The sequence below is a fragment of the Pithys albifrons genome, chromosome 3, assembly GCF_047495875.1.
Source record: "Pithys albifrons albifrons isolate INPA30051 chromosome 3, PitAlb_v1, whole genome shotgun sequence".
NCBI classification, from domain to species: domain Eukaryota; kingdom Metazoa; phylum Chordata; class Aves; order Passeriformes; family Thamnophilidae; genus Pithys; species Pithys albifrons.
In genome coordinates, this window is record NC_092460.1 from 61,395,463 (window position 1) to 61,417,753 (window position 22,291).

The window sequence follows — 22,291 nt, forward strand, 5'->3', positions numbered from 1 at the left end:
CCATGGTCATGCATTTAATATGCTTTTTCTCCTTGGTAGCCTCGTGATATTCCATTCTCCAAAAGCAAAGTGTCTTTTCTTTCACGGATTAACTAATACGTGTGGAATTAAGCATTTGTTTTTAACTGCTTTTTAACTTGGATATCTTCAGCTTACTTTTCATACCTGAAGAAGCACTCCCCCCAAAGTCTTCCTACTTATCCAAATCTATTTGTGAGCCTAACAAAAGATATTTCCTGTAAGTGTCTATAAAAAAGTGTGTTTTTTATTTTAAAAGTATTCAACATTATCTGTATTAGTTTCACTTTGGGTGTAGAACCAGATGATTTGCAAGTACATGAAATGAATGTCACTCACCAGGTGTAACATGGTGTGGCTATCACTTCTCCTGACAGAAATTCTCTGTCTTTCCAGGTGCATGGACAACTCTCAGGAATATAACATTTCCCTCTGTGCTCAGCCATCCTTTAAAATAATCATGAGGATGAAAGAGTAAATTCACAAGCAGATCAGCATAACTGAGTATGTACTGTACTGACAAAACTCCGCCAAGGGCAACTGGTCTTCCATCCAGCCAAGGACAATTGTTTCATCAGCTAAAGCTGTCCCAGTGAAGTCATTTCCACTGTGCACAGCTGGAGACCTCACCAAGCCCACAGCTGCAACTCTCCTTCTACCTGGAAAGGGCTATGCTGTTGCAGGGCAGCAGCTCCCATGCAGGAGCACAGGTAATGCAGGTATTCCTCCCTGAAAACTGCAGAGGACCTGTGTACCATGCAAGCTGCTGAGGCTGCTGCAACTGTCCTGTTCTGAGTGCAGAACAGTGAGCTGGGCTATGGCAGCTGTTGCAGAGTTAGCAGGGCCAAAGAAACACAGTGTATGGTGTAAGGGTTACCTGTCTACATCCAGGAAGTTGAAACAACTAACAAGGTCAAGACAAAACAGAGGCATTTAAGGCAAAAACTGTCAAATCTAATTAGATCATGAATAAGTGACCCAGAGATGTGGTCAACTGCTTTTGCTATCTTCTCATATCCATCTGTTTAGCAACATCAATATTTGTATAAAAATCATTACTGACACTCCCAGTGCTGTTCTTAAGGGGAGCAATTCCTGCAGTTGTCATTGCAGTACATGGCTGAAAGAACAGAGAAATGTTTTTCTTGAGATTTTTTCACTTGAAGTGCAAGTTAAAAGGAATACACAGCTTAAAGTTTTCTTCACCCCATTACTGGTTCATAAAACAATAATTAGCTCTACATTAAAAAGTCGTGTTTAGAAAAATTACTAAGGATAGGAAAACACCAGGACAGATCAGAGGAAGGTCAGAGTCTCTGTCAATGGAAGTCAAATATCTGTAAAGAATAACATAGGTATTGCTGATGGTGCCTAAGGGTGGGAGAATAATTTAGTCCCATGAGATTGCTTTCCATACTAACCCTCTATATTTCTACAATTCAATTTAGCCTCTTATATCGCCAGCTCAGTCTAAGGGTGACTTTCAGTGTATCTTTGAGTAATGAATTTACAGTCATTCTCAGCTCATTTTCTCATAAAAATGTGGACTATTCTATTCAATTTTTAAAGCATACAAGAGGCTTTGAGTGTTCATACTTCTTGAGTGTTTCATCTTCTGAGATGTCACCTCTTCAACTACTGACTAAAAGAATGACTAGCAATTGTGTAAGAATTTTAACAATACAAAATGTAAAACATTTTTACTTTAGGAAGACCATTTTTTGCATAGTAGAGCCCATCCTGTCCTGGGTTTTCAAAAGAAAGGGTTTCAGTATCTTGCACAAGCTGCTGTCCTTTATGAGCACCGTAAGTACCCAGGATGCTAGAATAAGGTGTCAGTCTCCTGAAGAATTCAAGATTCCACCCCAAAAATTAGGTCATTCAGTCAAACAAAGGGTAGTGGTAGAAATAAGGTGGGAAAGGAGAAACAAAGAGAATAGCATCTTAAGATAATTAAAAAACGGCATTACAGTAAAATGTCTCAGAACAAGGTTTTCATGACTTGTCCACTTAGATTTAGTATCAGGAAGTATGTACCTAATATTTTCTTGTATAAAAGTAGAACTTCTGACCCTAATTTTTAAGATAATCCAGCTTGCCCCTTCTTAGCTAAAAGCCATGCTCACTTCTTGGAACCATGAGCCTGAAAGTCACAATGGCTCCAGAAATGACATTTAACAATGAGAACATTACTAACAGCACTAAATGTTATACATTTACTTTTCCACCTAATAGCAAAATAAGTGTTTATTCTCTTACGTAATAAAAATAATTCATGTTCTTTATTATTTGGTAGAATTTGGGTTTTGGCTTGTCAGTACCCATGTTATAGTTTATAATTCAGAAAATAATCAAGTAATATTTGATTTGAAATTGTATGACTCTGAGAGCAGGAGTTTAGCTCTGGGTTTTAATTTATATTTTAATTTTTTCAAATTTTCAAATGAACTTTCAGGTCAATACTGCTAGTTTAAGTTCATACAAATATCATGGTTATGTTTCAGTAAAAATTTACTAGTTGCCATCTGTACAGATTCATGCATTTCTTGTGTTAAAAATATTTTTTTTATTCCTATAACACTAATGGTTTTAAAAGCTAACTTCTCAATGAGTCAGAGGTTGTAGAGGACTAGAGAATACCAGGCAAGAACAACTAGTGAAATCTTACCCATCTGTGCCTGAAATCGGTCCTTCACCAGTCCTTAGTTATCTAAGAACATCACAGGGTTCTGGAATGGGAATTCTGGCAGTCTCCTTACAGTGTGATCTGTGTACAACTGATACACTGTTAGGAGGCCATTGGCTGTACACACAGTGAAATAAAATGGAATGTTGAGTAAAAACAGAGAGCAAGCTGGATATCTGATGGGATAGTGGAATCATGGTCTCTGTATGGAGAAACAGAGACTTCAACTGACGCAGGATTGCAGCGTGGAGCCTCACACCAGCAGGAAGGAGAAAAAGGCTCTTGAAGACAAAAGAAAAACTTGGCCTTTTAACTGTTACTGAATGTCTGTGACAATTTACAGAACAATAGTTTCAAAATTAGAGGTGTGATACCACTGGAATTTAAAAAGAAAAAAAATGCAGAGTTCAACTGTGGAAAATATGTATTTGGCTTATGCTCCAGGTTGTTCCATCAAAGCTTACCCAGGGGGGCAAACGCAGCCACTTGCACAGGGTGGTGAGGGGACACAGGAGAAGTTCATGGCAAGGTTTGCACAAGAGATCCCACAATTCACACCTGCTGCTGGTAATCCAGGCACAGGAGATCTGCAGTCATAGTAGATTTTTCCTTCGGGACATATGTGAACTTCAAATGCAAAATGCAGGTTAGTTGAGATCAACTGCTCTTTTATACTGAAGGTTTCTATTTGGTTTCGTTCAGAAACTGTTTACTTAATTAAGAGAGACGCTACGTTATAGTACACATAAAAATGCAGTCTGAATAGAAGTCTATAACACAATCTATATTACAGAAACATAAAATTAATATATGTTCTAATGTAAAAAAAAAAGGCCAAAACATAATATTAAGCATCTGTATCTATACACTCTGGATCTGATACACACTCCATTCTTAAAGATGGAGTAATTATGACTTAGGTAGAAAGAATTTTTAGAAGTGGCATAATTTTGAGTATATTGAAATCCCTTCTAAATCCATTAGAAATGCATTAAAAATTTGCTTTCTAGAAATCAAGATCTTAAGGCTTTCTAAATGTGGATAGTAAGCCTAATTATAGGTATTCCCATGAGAACATATTGACCTAGAAGTCACATGCAATTTTTTTTTTAATTTCCCAAGTGACTTAATGGTACAATTTGTGCTACAGAAGAAGAAAAAAAAATTAAAAATCCAAGACAACTGTGCTCGTAACTGCCTATTTTAAAAATATTGTGATGTTAAGTATCTTATAATGAAAATACATATGAGGAGAAAACCACATGACCATTCAATGTCAAAATCTTTCTCCATGCAACTTTAATATGGGACAAGGCTGTAAAATACCTGTATTTTCTGTAGTGGCTTCAATACATTTCACTGTTCCATTCAAACACTCACTGGAAAGGAAGAGGAAACCCATGTTTATTCAAGGAAAAATGTTTTGTAGACACCATGTTAAAAAAACAGATAATACAACTCAACCCAATTCAAACAACAGAAATCAAGAGGCGAAAGAGGATTGAAATCCAAGAGCATGAGAAGGAGGAGTTCGGCCCAATATTTGGCTGGCATTTTTAAAATGCTGATCTGTAATGAGAGCCTAAAGTCATAATGGTGTTTGTGTACTGTGTAACTGCATAACTTCTATTGAAATTTAAAAAAAAGCAAGCTAGGTTAACCCCGGCAGTATAGAGGAGCAGGTTATCCAGGATGCAGGCAGTATAGCACAAAACATTATCCACCCTGGTCAATATGGAAGGACACAATATGTAAATTTCCTGTTCCACAAATGCTGGGATACAGAGCTTGATTTTTAAACTATAAAAAAAAGGAATTGCAGAAAAACATGTTCAACAATAAACCTAGTCCTCCTTTTTTTGACTTTTCCTTAAAAAAATAAATTGTGAAAGAAAAACCAAAGCATTGCAGACATATTGCAATGGTAGAAAAATGTAGCCCCTACTCTCACCTTTTGAACTACATGATTAGTGAGCTTCAGTTATAAAAACTATAATATGTAACACATCAGCAAGAATCAACCTTGACACAAAAGTCACAGACATTATTTTAAATCAGCAGATTGGGAGCATCTCTTATAAAATGAACAAGTTTGACCAGGAAACCCAGGAGGTTTCACTACTGGTTTCACTGAAGTCAGGATTCCACCATGAATTAATAATACAAAATGAAACAAGCCTTCATTTGAAAGCCTCCCTGCAAGCCTTCATTTGAAAGACTTTCCAAAACAGAATCACGTTGTTTATTATTCCAAAAACAGCCTTATATAGTTATCATAATGCCCCTCAAGTCTAAGAACAGCACTGCAAACTTTCTGTGGGTATTTTGAGATGCTCTTTAGTCCCTGGCTTACAGAACTTTCCAGGTATCTTGTTAAAGTAATTAGATACGTAATCCTATTTATATTAGGCTCCCTTTTACTAAGTGTGTAACAAAAATAAAATCTCAATGCAATAAACCTTCATTCTACATGAAAAAAATTCTCAAGCCCTTTAAAGTAGCATCCAGACTGTAACACACAAAAGTTAAAACTCTTGGCACTCAAACTTACCAGGAGCCTGTTGGCGTAGGGAGGATTTCTCCAGGCTGGAGGGCTTTACCCTTGTAATGACAATGACAGGCAGATCTGTTTAAAGAATATTCATGCATTTAGATACAAAAGCAAGATGAAGTGGGATTGAAGGGCCATCCATTTATCAAGGTATTATGATAAGCAGACCTAATTCATTAACTCAATGCTTATATGTACATTATTCTTTGAAAGACAAAAACTTAAGGATGACACTTAAACCACATTAAAGTCAGTGGCAAAACTCCTATCATTTTCAATAAAGCCAGGATTTTCCTCAATCTTCATATAATTTATTTACAGTTTCTACGTATTCTGGGAGTTTTTCTTCCCAGTTAGGGGAGTAGAATAGCAACATGTAATTGCCATTCAAAGTATTGTATGGGACAGAGCAATTATCACAGCAAAATCCATTAACTCTCTTTGTGATAAGAGTTAGATAGGTTAGAAGTAACAACAGAATTACCAAGACAAGATGCAAAAATATGTGATGAACAAGTTATCTCTCACTTTTTAATAGTTTGAAAAGGTTTTTATCCATACAGTATGAATTTTACTGATCTTTCCAAAACATATGCTGCAAAGAACAGAAATAACTCTGTACAGTCTTGAAATTGATGTAAATACTCATTCCAGTTTTCAATTCAGTATCTGAACTCAGTAACTACCCATGATGGTAAGCTGAAAAATTATAGTACACAATGTACAAAAACTATTTCTTTTCATTGACCATTCCTTTCCATTTAACTGAAGGAGTTTGCATTGTGAGACAGAAAAAAAGACACTCAGAGCCACTCTTTCCATACTCTCCCTTACTTTATGGATTGCTGTTATGTAGATTCCTGCTCATTTTTTCCTGAAGTGTTAAAAACAAGGTTTTCATGTGAAAATGCTTTCCAATGAAGCAAAAAAGTTTCATCACCCTTCTCTAAAGCAGTTTGATATATCTGCTCTGAAGTGCACTTGCTGTATGTAAACACAATAGCAGATGAGACCCCACTACTGAGTAGCAAAGAAGAGTATAAAATCTTCACATATTTTTTGCTATTTCTTTAGGCTGTCTACGCCTTGAGGGAAAGAGCAGAAAAGCTACTTTAAATCTTACTGGAAAGAGGTAAATATGCCTATACATATATTCTATTTTTTTATGACTTACATTGATACACAAATGTTGACCGACTCTTCAAAATATTTCCCATCAGGACAATTACATCCTTCTGCACAGTCATCACCACAGACATTTGCCATAGAAAGTGAAGCACAGGAATGTTTACAAAAAGAAGAGCACTGATGATAAAGCATCCCACTGTGACACATCACAGCTGGCGGAGAGAGAAGGAGAGAGAAGGGAAAACAGCAAAGTCTTAAAATGTGAAAACAAAGCAGTATATCACAGGAGTGCAAAAAAAGCAAAGCAAAATGGTCTCTTGCTGCACTGGATTTAGTTGAAAAGCAAGAAAAAAGAGTGTTATTTTATTGATTTCTTAAGTTAAAGATGTTTAGATTCAGGTGGGTTTGTGCTAAACATTCTTTGGCTGAACTGTCTATTTCGTAATCAGTAAGTGTCTATTCTTTATATATGTTAAATTGGGCATCTATCTAGTAACTCAGGCTTCCAAGAGAGGAAAAATGGTTGAGTTAAAAGGTTGAGGCATTACTATTTGGCTTAGAAACTGAAACACAGGAGTCAGATTTTGATAATGCTTGTGGCTTCCTTCCAAATCAGAATATTCTATGATTCTGTGAAGTACCTTGTTTTAAATCATTACCGTATCCTACTTGGCAGTAACTGCCCACCCTGCCCTGCCCAGCCTGGGTAGCTCCTCCTGGCCCAGCTTGCATTCCCTTAAGGAACAGCCCCAGTCCTGCCACTCCCTGAATACTTCAGCCTAATAGGGCCCTCTGTATGACTTAGAGGTTCAAAGAAGAAATTTCAATTTTCTATGTAATCAACAGAAAGGGCAAACACTCAGGGGCCCCAGCTCAGATTCTTCCTGTAAAGGCTATTATCATTCTCCCGTGAGTACATCATTACACCATGGCACAATCCTAGTTTACAGGAAAAAACTTTCAAACCCCACATTTTGTACAGCAAATGAGATTTGTAGAATTTCACTTATTTCTAAAAGATATTCCATTATGGCAATGCTACTCACCACAGTGAGAGATTTGAGATCTGAAGTCAACAATGACCCCGTGCTTGCCACAGACGTAAGCATAGTGTGCCAAAGCATTGCACAAACAGCTGCTCCCACATTTGCACGCGTCAAAGCGGCACAGCTGGTAGTACAGCCCTGGACTGACGTAGGCATGGCAGGGAGCAAAAACTTCTTGATTGATGATATCACAGTGAGATGCATACCCAGCTAAGAGAAGGTGACATTGTTTTATCCAGATCCATTTTAATTTAACAGTTAGTCAAATGAATAGCACAGAATATTAAAACCAAACATAGCCAGCTGTGCAATAAAGACCTGCATATAATGTCTTTCTGTAATGTTTAAAATTGATAATATAAGCAACTCCCTCAACAATAAACTCCACTTAAGATAAAAATAACTATACTAAAACAGTTATGCCTTTCTCTAGTAGTACAGGAAATTTAAATGCCAAAATAATATTATTTCAAAAGAGTAGTTAGAAGAGTCCTTCAAAGCTTGGAATATGCTTTTTTTCATTTCATTTAGCTTTGAAATCAACAATGGCCATATACTTTCTGGCATGTGGACTCAGAAAGTATTATAAACTAGACCTCAAGGGCATGCAAATCCCAAGTTTGCCATATATCTTCTAGCACCAGTAATCCTTCCTATGACCACTGAAGTGGACTACTATCACAAGTGGTGGAACATCAGAGGAACACCATACAATAAGAAACATCAGATCAAGATCACCACAAATCTGGAAAAGGTGCTTGTGCTTGCAGCATGAGGTGGATCACCATACTCTCCACTGCTTTTTCCAGTGATTATTACAGAATCATAGGAAAACTCAGGCTGGAAAGGACCCTCAGAAAGTCAGGTAGTCCACCTTCCTGCTTCAAGCAGCTTACTTTTATGTAAAACTCTGTCTTCACTTAGGCACCACAGAACTGAAGGTGAGGCATGAAGGATCTTGGAGAGAGCTAGCTTGGCTGAGACATACTGCTTTAGAAGACAGACAATGGGGAAGGCATAAAAAGTCTTAGAATGCCCTACATTGTTAGAGGTTTAGGGTTATTCTAGGCTTGCTCCTACAGGCTCTAAATATGGATAAATCACACATCCTTAGGTCTTATGTCTGAAACATTAAAAACATTAGACTACATTCTCTCAGAATTGGCCATCACAGCCTACCCATTGTCTCCATTAATTGAAAAGGACAGCAATGCGAAAAGGAGACAGTGAAAGTTCAACGCAAACCATAGGCATGTCAACCAGAAAAAACTAAATCTTTATTCAGAAATTTGAACAAATCCAAGGCTTTCAGATTGTTTGCATCACTTTTTCTTAGAGAAAGTAGATGGAGGATAAGGAAACCTGCAATACAATAAGCATGGAAAAGCTAAAGACAGGAATTTTCATCTAACACTGTCTTCTGTATTTTCTTTGTCAATCTACAAACATCTTTCCTCTCAACCCACATAATTTACAGTATCACAGACAGTGTTCTACCTAGTATTCTCCATGTGTGTTAGAGAGCAGAACTTAGTATTCCTAGCACTAAATGATCAGCTAGCTTGCATTTATCAAGTTCCTGCTTCATTTTACATACTAAATGTATGGAAAGAATGGTCTTGAGGGAAAAAAGGAAAAAATTGAGAGAGTGAACACCTAAACCTGAAGTTGAAATACATGTATGTGCAACTTCTTCACAGAGAAAACTAAAATTGTCCCATAATAATAAGTTACAGCTAATTCCAGACTCCCATGTGAAAACATACCATTTTGCTGATTAACATTGCAGGGATCAACCACAGGAATATTGATAGGCATGGAGCAAGCTGAGGAAACTTTCCATGCATTGGCATGAAGTTGTGGGGTACCTTCAATCATCCCTGCTGGAGATCTGAAAAGAAAAAGATCAACACTGAAAGCATCCTGATGACCTTAGGGAGTACATGGGTGAGGATGCAAGTACATTAAAAAAGGTTTAGATGCATAGTAACATCGAACAACCAGCATGCCAAAAGAATTTCTCTCTGTGTGGTATAAAAGAAGAGCGGCTATGTGGAACTTTTCCCTCAATATTTTAGTCATGTGAAAACATCTGTACACTCAAAATCTGCCTTACACTTTATTCAAGTACTCTGAAATCATTTGGAGGAGACATTAATGAGAGATTTGGCCTTTATTCAAGTACATAAATGGAGCGACCTGTTAACCAGTTTCGGTGTTCTAGAGTGGGCTGTTTACATTTTGATGCTGGCTCGCACCAAGTATTTCAGAAGTATTTATTATTCCTAGACAAGTTTTGTAACATTATAGCTGGAGGAACTTTAGAGGAAATAAGTTTAAAAAAGTAAGGAAAATGTGCCCTTCTAATTAAAATCTTCCTGGGGTTCAGGACATGTTTTTTACAGTAAAACTTGATGGGGGGGGGGGGGGAAATCAAGCAGTAGTAAGGGTTAATTATGTGAAGATGATACAAATAATATCACCTACTCTTTTGGTCAGTGCTCGTATATTTGCTCTGAAGATAAGAGTGCATCAAGGGAGGAAAAAGTGCATTCAAGCAATATCACCATCCCAAAATTCCTATAAATAATATGGTAGCTTCCTACAATTACTTAGCAAAACATCTTAGAATGCCTAAATTTATTACATTTGTATTTTAAAAATTGACTACTATTTTAATTAAGAGATTTTTATGGGTTAATTTTACAATGTTTGAGTATGTTAATGAAAAGATTGGATGATTACGTTCAACAAAACTTTTCACTTGTTACTAAACACAATCTAAATATGCAACATGCAGCTTACAGAAAATCATCACGTAAATTCCCATTGTACGTTCCACAGAGTCCTAATGTTCTTCTTTTCCATCTGACATCAACTTGAACATAGATTCTCTCTCCATCTTTAGCAAAGAGTATCTTCAAACCAAAACTGGTTTTCAGTTGAACAAAGAAAGAAGATATATTCTGAATTTCAATAGCCCCTGAACATAGCAAAAGAAAAAGAAAAACAAAGTCACTGAAATCCAACTTCCAGGTTATACTGGTGTAATCATCAAACAGAAAAGATTTTGAAAACTCAGAAATAAAATGAGAAACTATGCACAACCTCACCATCAGCCAAGTATTCTCACCCATTCTCTATCTGAGCTTATTTCCATTAACTACACAAATCACAAATTGCAACTACTGTCAACAGCAAAAAATCTCTCACCTCTCTGTACCTGTGACTTATCTAGAAACCATGCCTGCAGTTCTTTTTTTTTTTTAAGAAAGCACTGCAACTGCAAGCCTCTGGCTTGTTTCTTAGTATCCAGGGATATTAAAAGATTAATTAACAGGTATCTGTAAAGAGTATCAGAATCTTTAGATAGAAGGTTCTCTTTGCCTACCTAAAAGGTGAAGTAACCTATCTGAAAACACAACATAAGTCAGCACTAAAATTAATGTAATTCCATACAGCACATAGATTTTATTCCATATTATTTACTGTAAAAAGCTTTAAACAAGCTAGACCTTAACATCAGTATCAAGGTGATTTCCAAACTCTCTTCACCTTCTTTTTTTTTCTTACCTCCTTTCCCCTAAACCAAACAAAATGAGAGGAAATTCTAGATACTCTGCAAGATAAGAAATGCAAAGAACAAATGTATAATGGACTGTTTCACACACTTTAAAACTACATTCCTGTAATTATTACTAAAATTCTAAGAACTGATTGTATGTAACTTAGGTTTGAAGAAATTCCCTTTTCATAGGCAGATATTATTAAAAAGTTTTGGAGCAAATGAGAGACAGAATGTGAACCCTGGTAAAATTGTTCTCTATGCACTTCTTACCATCGAGGTTAAAAACTTGATTAGAGACAGTTTGGACTTGACCATATCTTGTGAGAGTTACTTGTTTCCTCACATCATCTTCAAGAACTAGTGTTACAGACTCAATGCAGGCATGGTCAAAGTTCTAAGTAGAAACAAGTTTCACCATGAGAAATGTGCAATTACCTTAATATTACCGTGGAAAACAAAATGAAACAAATGGGAAAAAACATCTGTATAGATAGGAAGTATCAGAACTGTCATCAGGTAAATCAGTTGTAAACTATCACTCAAAGCATTAAACAAAGCACCCTAAATTGTATGTAGAACATAATGAACCATTGCCAATGCATAATATCCATATGAAAGAACACATTTTAGCTATTATGGCAGTCCAGCGGTAAGTGGAGGTCCCCAAGTACTGCCATTGCATTCAGAATGCCACACTCGCATGGCCACCTGGGGTACAGCTCACTGACGGGTTAACTAGTGTTGGAGCAAGAGTCTGACCACGTCTCCAGCAAGCTGGTGCAACTGGACCACAAATGCAGCAATGCATGAAAAAGGAGCTCTAGCACAATGTAGATGCTTCTCATCTTGAAATATAGTGATGATCTCTGATTGCAGACAAGGGGATATAAATTCTCTAGAATTATGTTACAAAAATTTATAAATATCTGATTATCAAAAATGGTGACTTATAATCTCACACACATAATTTTAGTGTGCAACCCAGGCAGAATTTATGAACATAAATACAGGACAAAAACTGACACATAATCAGCTTAAACTGTGTCTTTTGCTCCTCAGGGGCCCCTCTGTTTTCATCCACAAAGGTGCCTAAAGTTGTGCAACAGGTTATTTCCAGCGGTATCCTTGTCTCTCACTGGGTGCCTAACTAACCTTCATGCTTGAGGACACCTGAAATGCAGAAACAGTAGTCTCAACACTTATGCAGGAGAAGGAGATGCTTATAAAAAAGGCAGAGGCACCAGCTCATACTCTAGTATTTGAAGGTAAACAAGAGGCAATCCCACAGTAAGGGAGCTTTTGTGCATCACTCCCTGCTGATGAGTTCAGATATCCTGTCCTCAGCACATGGGCAGCTGTGAGTCACATCTCAGAGCCCCTTCTCCTGAGAGTCTAGATGACTAACAGCATCATTAAATCCACTCTCACAGATAAGTACTTTTTATAAGTACCTTTATTCCTAAAGCCTACTGTTGGATACCTGACAAAATACTTTCAAACAGATATGTGTAGTGGCTTGTCTCATCGACAGTTTTCTGAAAGCCATTGTTCCAACAAATTAAATATGTTATATCAAATAAAAATCTAAAGCTACAAAAAAACCTCTTGTCTAACTAGCAGTGTAGTAAACCTGCTCAGTGCTGCCAGCAGCAGCTTTTCCAAAGCCTGACATCTGCCAGTACCACTACTAAAGATGTTTATACTTCTTTAACATACGTAAATTAATAATTCTTTAGACTTTATCCCTCTAAAGATGCAATCAATTTTACAAAGGGCAATACAACATATGGCAATATAATTACATACAAAAAAAATGGTATAAGATGGCTTCAGTCTATATTTGCTATTAAATATAACCCAGTTTACAGTAGAACTTATACAAGATTACCTGAAATATGGATGGACCCATTTGTTTCAACATTTCAAGAAAAACGTGGCTTACCTGCCCACAAGGTGCTTTCTGTAAAGTGACTGCGAATTTGTTTTTCCCACTGCCTTTTACCAAAATGTACTGGCAAATCCCAAGAAAGGTAAAATGACGCCCATCAAATGTTGTGAAATGAGAGCTACCTGTGATGGAGCACTCAGCTTGAAAGAGAAAGGATAAACAAGAATGTTCACTTGCATGGGAATATATTATTATTATGTAAATTATGTAAGAGAGATTTAAAAAGAAACTTTCTCCTTATTTCTAAGAACGTAATCCAGGCTAACACTAATCTATCAAGCTATAATGGCATTTAGAAACAAATTATGCTACAGACACTTATTTCTATCAGATACCATCTCATATTACACACACCGATATGCAGCATCTTTTGGTTCTAATTAGGCGAGATGCCTTTGAGTTACAATTTCTCTAAAATACAAAAGACTTTTCTCTTTAGTACAATTCAGAAATATCCTAGAATCTTTTTCTCAGCATCTTTTTCCAGGACTGAGTGTGAAAGAGGACAAGCTTCTTTCTCCATCCTTCTAGGTGCTATGACACTGCTTGCTACCACAGGTATGAGGAGGCTGCAGGTGTCTGTCATCAGGGGAAATCTGGAAATCCTTTTTTTTCCAGTTCAAATAAGGATGTACTGCTGAAGCAAGTCTCCAGCTCAACCTCTTACTGCACTTTGATTCACACCATGGGGCAGCATCAGAACACATGAACTAGATTCATTTTGCTTGCAGCTGCTGCAGGAGGTGCTCTGTGGGAGTACCTTTAACCTGCTCCCGCTACTAACAGCAATGCAGTCCCTAGGACCAGACTAGACTAGTCATAATTAACCTGCAGTCATGCACACACAACACTCATGAGACATATGAAGTAGTTCTCAATGTTAACTGTGTTACACTGCAGATCCACACTGTCAAGCCTTGCTTAGCAACTGTTAAGCCTTTTAACCTTATTCAGAGAGGGCTCCTTGATTTGTAAAAAGATTCTGTTTTACACGTTCCATAGTCTAATCTTGTCTAAGACACAGAACTGTCAAGGGCATTTCACTACCTGACTGTTGCGTGTTGCTCTTGTTTAACTCACTACAGAGACATGCTTTCTTTAAAGATAAGGATCATAATCCAAATATAAACTGCAGTTACAAGAGAAAAAGTGCAGCACACCAAGCATTAGAATGATGGTTTTCTCATTACTTGCATTAAAGTTGCACCTAGAAGCGAGGAGATCCTTATAGCTGGCCTAGGTACTGCACAGGCAGTAGAAATATATACCAGCTGTGACAAAGAACACTGAACATATACAGGAGATAGAAAACAAGAGGTAGGGAAGGTAGGATCTGTATGGTTAGGCTTCACTCCAGTTGGCCCTCTGCTATTCTCAATGTTCCTCTGCTTAATCTTTCTTCTTTACTAGCAGCCCAAACCCTCGGATCATGTTTGGTTCTGTTGTCTTCTGAAAAGTTTATCCATTTTGTTATGAGGAAAGAAAAGAATAATAAAGTACAAATACCTGGGCAATCATGATCAGTGCAGTTCCAAATGCCACCAACACAAATACTAAAAAGAAAAATCACAAAACACAGGAATTCAGTGTTATGATCTTTAGCAGAATTAATAGTTTTGAGTTAATAAGCCTTGAATTCACACTTTCTATAGAATAGCCTGAATATTTTAGTGATACACAGGGCTCAGACTGTAAAACATAGATATGTGTGACTATGATGTTAAACTAACTATGAACAGCAGTCACAGAGATGAAACACAAAGGCTTTCACATACCAGTTGCTACATTCCTGTTCAATTTTTGAGCCTACAGGGAAAGCAGTTCCATGATAAGTACAAGGACAATTAGACAAAGAGATACAAGTTCCATTTTCCATAACAAGACCTATTGAGAGAGAAGTTAACAAATGAGATAAACAGCAAACTAACAAACTCCAGATCACTGTTCTTCCCCTATCTGACTCAAACACTCAAATCTGCCAGAAAGTGATCTCACCAGTCTTAAACAAGGGCCTGCAAAAACAGTTGCCCAGCAAGTGCAGAGAGCTCAGAGTGATGAGCTCAGAGTGAAGTTCTCTAAAAGGCAGTTGTCACTCTGAATTGTTGCTTTAAGAAAAATGTCTTCCTTAAGCATGTAAAAGTGTACAGACTCAAAAATGAAAATATTCTGAAATCTCATTATCTTTAGTCTTTCCAGAATAGGACTGTTCATACTCTAATTTTTGTTCAGTACAAGTCTCAGAAAGTTTGGTTTCTTGTACAGAGCACAAAAAATTCTGTTTAAGCAAAATTCCATATACTTTGGAATAATTCAAGTAAAGTGGACTAAATCGATGCAATACCTTGTTATTGGAAGCATTAGTAATGGCTCTAGACTTAAACTGATATTACATGTTGAGACATCTTTGTATTCTAGAAAAATGTTTAGCATGCAATAAAAGAAAGAATCATGGTGACAATAATAACATATAGGGCAGAAATTACAATATTCATAGTTTTAGGCTTCAGTTTTAAGAACCGCATTTTTAGACTTTGTTTTGGTGTCAGATACTGGTTTTACACATATTTTTTCATAAGGCATTGACAATATTTACCATCTGGACAGTAACAGCCATCTAAACAGTGCAGGTTGCTGCCAAGACAATCTTTTTCAAATGTGCAGGTTGGTGGACAACAACTGATACAGTCACGGTGAACAAAGCTGTCTTCACACTTCTCAGCTAGAAAAAAAACCCATGGTATATTGAATATTAGTGCAATTTTTTTCTTTCCATGCTTGAAAACCTCTCTCTGTCAAAGAAACAGGTGCAGCACTTCTAGTATCAGTAGTTAATCAGATAAAGTACAATGGATGTTTTGACGGGGTTTTAACTGATGACCTATGGTGAAAATCTCATCAGTATTTAAGTCTTTCTTTACCAAATTCTTATGTCATCCCTCCAAAATAAGTTATAGTTTCTGTGACAGAGGAATATGTGCTCATATCTCAGCTAGTTCAAAGCCCTGTGCATGAGCTGCATGACGTAGCTGCAGTTAGTGGTGGTGGTGATAACTAGAAGGAGCTGGATTAACTACGTTAATTCTGTTACAGGGCCAGTAGAGGCTGAAAGGTCTTCTGGGAAAAGGGGCAACAACAGATCTCCACAGATGTTTTCCTTTGTCCTAGAATATGATCAGCACACAAGATGTTTCCAGCAATCTGTAAAAACATGATTTTTTTATGTATCTAAATCCTATCACAATGGAATTAAAAATATTCCTCTAGCAAACAAGTCATTGACTTCATTGTTTGCCAGCAACAGTGAAACTGGTCGATCAGCTTCAGTATCAGGTCTTAGTCCTACAGTAACAAATGTTGTCAAGATGGAATTATTTGAAATGAATACATGGGGTACCCCAAAAGTCACATAGTACACTTACTACAGGCAGGAAAGTCATCCCTCCAGTCCCGCACCGGGGACCCAGCGTGCGAGCACGCTCTGGCGTACTCTGTCACTGCCCTGCAGTATGTTTCATCATCATCCACTCTGAAATGATAAAATAAGAGAGTAATCAAGGAACTCAAAACCATCTACAAATTTCTGCCATTGGACACTGTACAGGATATTTCACACATAGCTGACATCACTCAGTCATAATGGCACACAGTGAAAATATAAAAAGGAGTGAGCTATACACTGTTGTATTTTTATCATTTGATCTCACAAAAAGCTTTTTCAATGAAGAAAAACAGTAATCTATTATAAAAAAACAACTCTGTTTATGGTGAAAGAGAAACAGAAACAGGGCTTCTTCTTGAAGACAATGGACAACTGAACAGTCTCAAAACCCCTGTGTCAGGCTCTCTCCCTCCTGCATGATGTAGAAACTCTGACCTACACTGACAAAAGACATTCCTGATCCAAGAACTTCAAGCTTCTAACTGATGGTAAGACCTTTAACTTAGGTGAGAAGAACCCTGTTGGTGAACTCCTGACCTTGTGCTGAAGTGCTCAGAGCCAGAAGCATTATCCACTGAATATTGTGGATGGGCTCTAGGATTTACAGCATAACCTTGGGCAAGACAGTATCTCTGCCTTACCCTATACAGAAGAAGCTTAGAGTGCACTTCTGCCAGGATCAGGTAAAGAGACATTCATTAATGTTTAGGTAAGTTCAGAATTTATTCAGATGTAAGTCAAATACAGTGAAATACCACCAAACTTCATTAATGTGAAAGTCCAACAACTCACATCACTTACTGTGGAGGATTTGATGCCAAAATAAACTAGTCATAACATGGTATTTCTGTTACAAGCATGACTGACAGATCAACTGATTTTGTCTTTCAGCACACAAGATCATGCTTCCAAAATTAATGGTCTTAAGAGTATGTTATATTGTGCTTGTATCCTGCTTTCAACACATCTGTTATCAAATCAAGCACCACTATACTCTTTGTTACAGTAATTGGCCTCTCCAGCTCTCTTTATCTAATCCAATTAAATGGGTCTTACTAAAAAGAATACTTGGCATATACTATGGCCCCACAAAAAATCTTCATAAACTGACTAATCCACAAGACGAGAGATCTCTTTTACAAACAAAATAAGCCTAAATTAATCAGGTTCTGAGATACAGAAACTTCGAGGTTTTTAACATCCACACAACTGACATCAACACACAGCAGCATGTTGACAAAAACTCCAATCCCCATTAACATCACAGCACTGATTCAATATCCTATTCAAAAATTTGCTTTTCATTATTCTTCAAAAGTCACAGTAAACTCCTGAGTTACAAAGTGAGCATATAAAGGCAACTCATCTCTTCTTCAAGTGAAGTCAATGTACAGGTCATAAACATTAGGAGGGACACTTTGGATATTTGCCTACAAAGTCTTCCATCTTGATTTTATGGTAAAATAGAAAACTAAAAAGCCATCAAAAATGAACTGACAAGTTGTAACGGATTATACTGAATGATCATTATGTTTAGTCTTGTGATCCTTTCTGTATGTTTTTGACAAAATTGATAATACTCTGGGAAAGCCACAATAGTATCTGGTAAAAATCCCGCTATTTATGACAATTACTTCTTAATTTGAAAACCTAACTGATAAGGAAATGGTACACTGCCCAGTTATCTATTCAATTACTAAAGTACAAGTTTAATTTGAATGGAAGACTGAATCGGGAACCTGGAGAGATAGGGGGAAAATGGCAAGTTGCATACAATGCCAGCAGTTGAGGGAGTGTGACTTCACTAAAGCAAGTGGGAGTTGAATTTTTATTGACAACTATGAATTTATGTTTATAGAACCATTTTGTAAAAATTCTACTAGTTTGAACTACAGTGATTCCTTGTAAAAAAAGAGTCCAGCTGCATCAGACAAATGGTCCAGGTCCTTCAGTATTGTTGTTCTTTCTCCCTAGTGTCATCTTCATGTGTTTTTGTTTCAGGACCTCCAGACACAGGTTTCAGCTTTTTTGTGATTAGCAGTTAATCTTATATCATTAGTTACTCTCCATGGATTTATCTTCCATTTATTTGTCTTGTATTTCCTTGAATATATGTAAGCCCTTAGCAATCAAAATATTCCTTGGCAGGCTGGTTCTGTGTTCTTTGTTTCCACACTAAATCACACCCTGAGCAACCCCATCTCTTTCATTTTGAACTTGGTTCTTCCCAACTTCCCTCAGCATTGTGCCACTCAGGTCTCACACAAAAGCATAAGCACTCATTTCATATGTCAAAATTAAATACACAAGAACCCAAGACTTACCTGCAAAGATCATTCATACAGCTTGAAATATAAGAATACGGATCTATACTTTCATGACAGCTGAGAAAAGGAAACTGTAGGAATATTTGGCACTTGAGGAATATGTCCTGTGCATTAAGAAGAATCAGTAAATGACAATTAGTCAATACTTTCTGAACAGGCATAATTCTCTTTAGCTTTGCTTCCCCTAATGTAGGGTCCTTTATATTTCCATTAAATTTTGAGAATCTTGCAGTCTCAATTTATTATTATATTTCTTTTATTATCCTTCCTAAAATTTGCCCTCTCTGCCTAGGCTGTCTTGATGGCATGCTGCTCCTAAACCAGCTGGGATGAGAGTGTGAAACAGCAAAAAGAAGCATTTTGTGTCAGTGCAGGAGCTGACCGTGCTATTTCTCCCACATTTCACAATTGCCAAAATAATGAGCTGTAAGATGCCAGGACTGGAAACTGAACCCAAGTTTAATGCAGTAACAAAGTGCTCTGCCAGCAGACTGGTGCCACTTGGCACATCCTCTCTGAGCCTTTGAGCTTTTAAGCTAAATATATGAAGAACTCCTTAACAACAGGCCTGGTCTGAGTCTTTCCTTTCTCAAAGGGTCAATGCATTTAAGACTTTCTTCAACATGGTGTATATTACTAGATTCTTATACCATTAGTAGGCAGTGAATGTTAAGAATATATATATATATATATATATATATGTATATATGTAATATATGATTAATTTACCTCAGTGGATTCTGCATCAGCTGAGCAAGGACTGGAAAAATCTGAGGCAGTAGGTACACAAGCTACATCATCTGAGGATTGCACAGCCCAGCTATTTGCAAATTCAGCAATGTCTTCTGTATATTCACCTACTGCATGAAAACATTGGAAGAGCAACAATGAAAAAAAGTTGTCAAAACAAACAGAAAAAGATGCTTGTAAAATTTCTAATCCTTTCTCAATGTGTTCATAAACTCAATTACAGATGTTTTCAGAGTACGAATGATGAATAAAAATATTATTTTTCTTTTTTTATTTCAGATTGCATTTTATACTACATTTAAATAAAAACATTTTAAAAATACATGAGAAGGTGTTGTTTTCTCTTTTTGTAAATGCAATCACTAATAATTTTATAACAAATACACAAATGATGACAAGCGTAATGCACTGAATACTTAAGAAAACATACATGTCTTTGAAACACTTTAAGGTTTTCACAAAGGTCAGTTAGTGCTATTGTCTTCCTCCTTTTCCCCCGTTGCAGAAAAGCCCTACAACAAACACACCACCACATGCCCAGCTCTCCTCATAGCATGAGCATGGGAGAATTAATGAACAAGACGCATGACTAGAAGTCATGGCAACTGGCTAAGATACACGAACATAGAAGAAGGTTGGCAGCAAAGAAGCAGACCCAAAATTCCCATATATTTGCAGCAAGAACTAAATACTGCATTTTCTCTACATTCTTAATTATGTTAAAAAGATAATGGTGCCTCCACCTTGAAGAACCTTACAGTAATTAGTATCTACTCTATGGTATCTATATCTATGAATGGTTAGGAGACAAGATATTGAAATGAAATCAGATAGACTTTTTTTTCACAGAGCTGTACTACACAAAATTTAATCTAACTTCTAGCACAAGAAGTACAAAGTTGGACACACTGCAATGTGGAAAGCCTCAAAGCATGGTAATCAGATATGTGCACTTAAATCTCCACAAATAAACAAATATAAGGTCCTAACCACCAGTCTGTTTTACTTCAGAGTCAGGGAAACTTGAAATATTTCTCCCTCTCTGTGAGAGTAGTTCTTTATGCAGAAAACCCTTCCCAAACATAAAAAGCTGGGGTTTGATCCAGAGGTAAACCTGTTGACACAGCCCTGCTTCTACAAAAACATTGCAAATAATTTATTTACATTTTGACATGGCTTGAAAAAATCTTCTAAGTCTTCAAGAAATACCACAAAATAAAAACATAGTCCTTGAAACAGTTCTATACACAGATACAATCTTGCATATTAAAGAAATACGAAGATGTCATTAAAGATGAAGATAAGGGAACAGAAAATGAGTTTGTTTTTAAACTGTGCTTTGAAATGGAGAATTATATGCTTCTCAGCAACTTGTTTATTTGAGTATTAGAAATAAAAAGCACTTGGACCCTGTAAGACTCAAGATAGATATAAGTGCTTCCTTTATACCACTGGGGGAAGTAGATTAGCTGGAAGAGATAAATCATCATATCAAATGATTGATAAGATTCAGAAACTCTTAGAAAAATGTTGCAGCTTGGAAGTAATTTGAATTAGTCAGATATTCTTTTGAAGATCTCAGCACTTCATGCTTTGTATTTGCAGAGTCAAGACACCATGTTGTACAACTAGTTCAAGGTTAAAGTGATTCATAGTTCAGTTGTATACTACAATGATGCTATCATTTCTGATACAGAAAAATGCTAGAACAAATGATGATGGTGAAGAAATGCAGCTCTGAAAATGAAGAGAAGTACTGGAGGTCTTTTACACTATATAACATATTTAAAGATACTGAAATTACTCTTTTTTTAGAGATCATGTGAATTGATTAATTCCATCAAATACTATTTTTCTCTATTAGTAATCACCAGTTTAAAATAGTTATTAAACATACCGTAGTCTGGTGTGCGGAAGTTAATGCACAAAACTTATTGCTGTCATTGCAGAAGAGGTATGAGAAATTTATACTGGGCAGATTTTTAAAGATTATGCAAAGATAGGTACACTGAGTCTTTGTTCACTAGGAAAGTTAAAAAGCTCCACTGTCAACCATAAAAAATGGGGAAGAAAGTTACAGTGAGACAACTTTTGTAACTTAAGAACATGCAGAGCCATGGAACTAGATTCTTCCAGCCGCTAATGGTAACAGTAAAATAGTCCTATCCCGTTTTTATAAGAGACTGAAAAAATACTCCTTTTATTCTCAAGCTTGTTCTTTTTCCATTTCTTTTTTTCTCACATTAGTTGCAAGTAGAACAAAAATCCCCATGGAGTATTCCCTACACAGACTACAGAATTCAAGTTCAACAACCCATCTCTGCTTCGGACACAGCATTGGGCAGCTCCCCACCCTACAGGGTAGTTGGAGGACCACAGTACACCACACCAACAAGGAGATAAAAGGACCTCTTTGGCTACAGTTTGGAAATTTACAGATTTCAACTACTGTTTATGATACTGATATAAAAGAATGACTTGATATGGTGCTTTTCCCTTCATCTTTAGAGAAAACCACAAACATGTATTGATTTATTTATTATTTGAAGACACTTTCATCAGTCTAGATAAACACACCCCAAGTGCTTTGTTGAGCAAGAAGAGGCTTAAACAGACATATAAATAAGTTTTTGGACAAGAACCTTTTTCCTTTGCACCTTTAAAGAGGTAAAGTAGTGCGGATACACTATTTTACTGAAATAAACATGACTTTTTTAAAGCATTGTATGTATATGTATGTATGTATGGCCAAACTTCGCGAACGAAGATTTGGGAAGGGCTGCCCCATGTGGGTGTGCCCTTCCAGCCTGCGCAGTGGATTTTAGGTGAG

General features: G+C 36.7%; 1 protein-coding gene across 1 annotated transcript in view; it reads right to left on the reverse strand.

Annotated features, from left to right (window-relative positions):
* Window positions 1-22,291, reverse strand: part of OTOGL (otogelin like) — an 89,692-nt gene that overhangs the window by 56,021 nt on the left and 11,380 nt on the right. The window contains exons 10-25 of the mRNA XM_071550085.1: window positions 19,441-19,568; window positions 18,709-18,815; window positions 16,365-16,471; window positions 15,539-15,664; window positions 14,721-14,829; window positions 14,452-14,498; window positions 12,940-13,085; window positions 11,268-11,391; window positions 10,235-10,412; window positions 9,196-9,320; window positions 7,430-7,639; window positions 6,430-6,595; window positions 5,256-5,330; window positions 4,031-4,083; window positions 3,169-3,331; window positions 358-465 (exon numbers count right to left, since the gene is read on the reverse strand). Of these exons, the coding sequence (XP_071406186.1) occupies window positions 358-465; window positions 3,169-3,331; window positions 4,031-4,083; window positions 5,256-5,330; window positions 6,430-6,595; window positions 7,430-7,639; window positions 9,196-9,320; window positions 10,235-10,412; window positions 11,268-11,391; window positions 12,940-13,085; window positions 14,452-14,498; window positions 14,721-14,829; window positions 15,539-15,664; window positions 16,365-16,471; window positions 18,709-18,815; window positions 19,441-19,568 (1,972 nt within the window). The remainder of the gene's footprint in view (window positions 1-357; window positions 466-3,168; window positions 3,332-4,030; window positions 4,084-5,255; window positions 5,331-6,429; window positions 6,596-7,429; window positions 7,640-9,195; window positions 9,321-10,234; window positions 10,413-11,267; window positions 11,392-12,939; window positions 13,086-14,451; window positions 14,499-14,720; window positions 14,830-15,538; window positions 15,665-16,364; window positions 16,472-18,708; window positions 18,816-19,440; window positions 19,569-22,291) is intronic.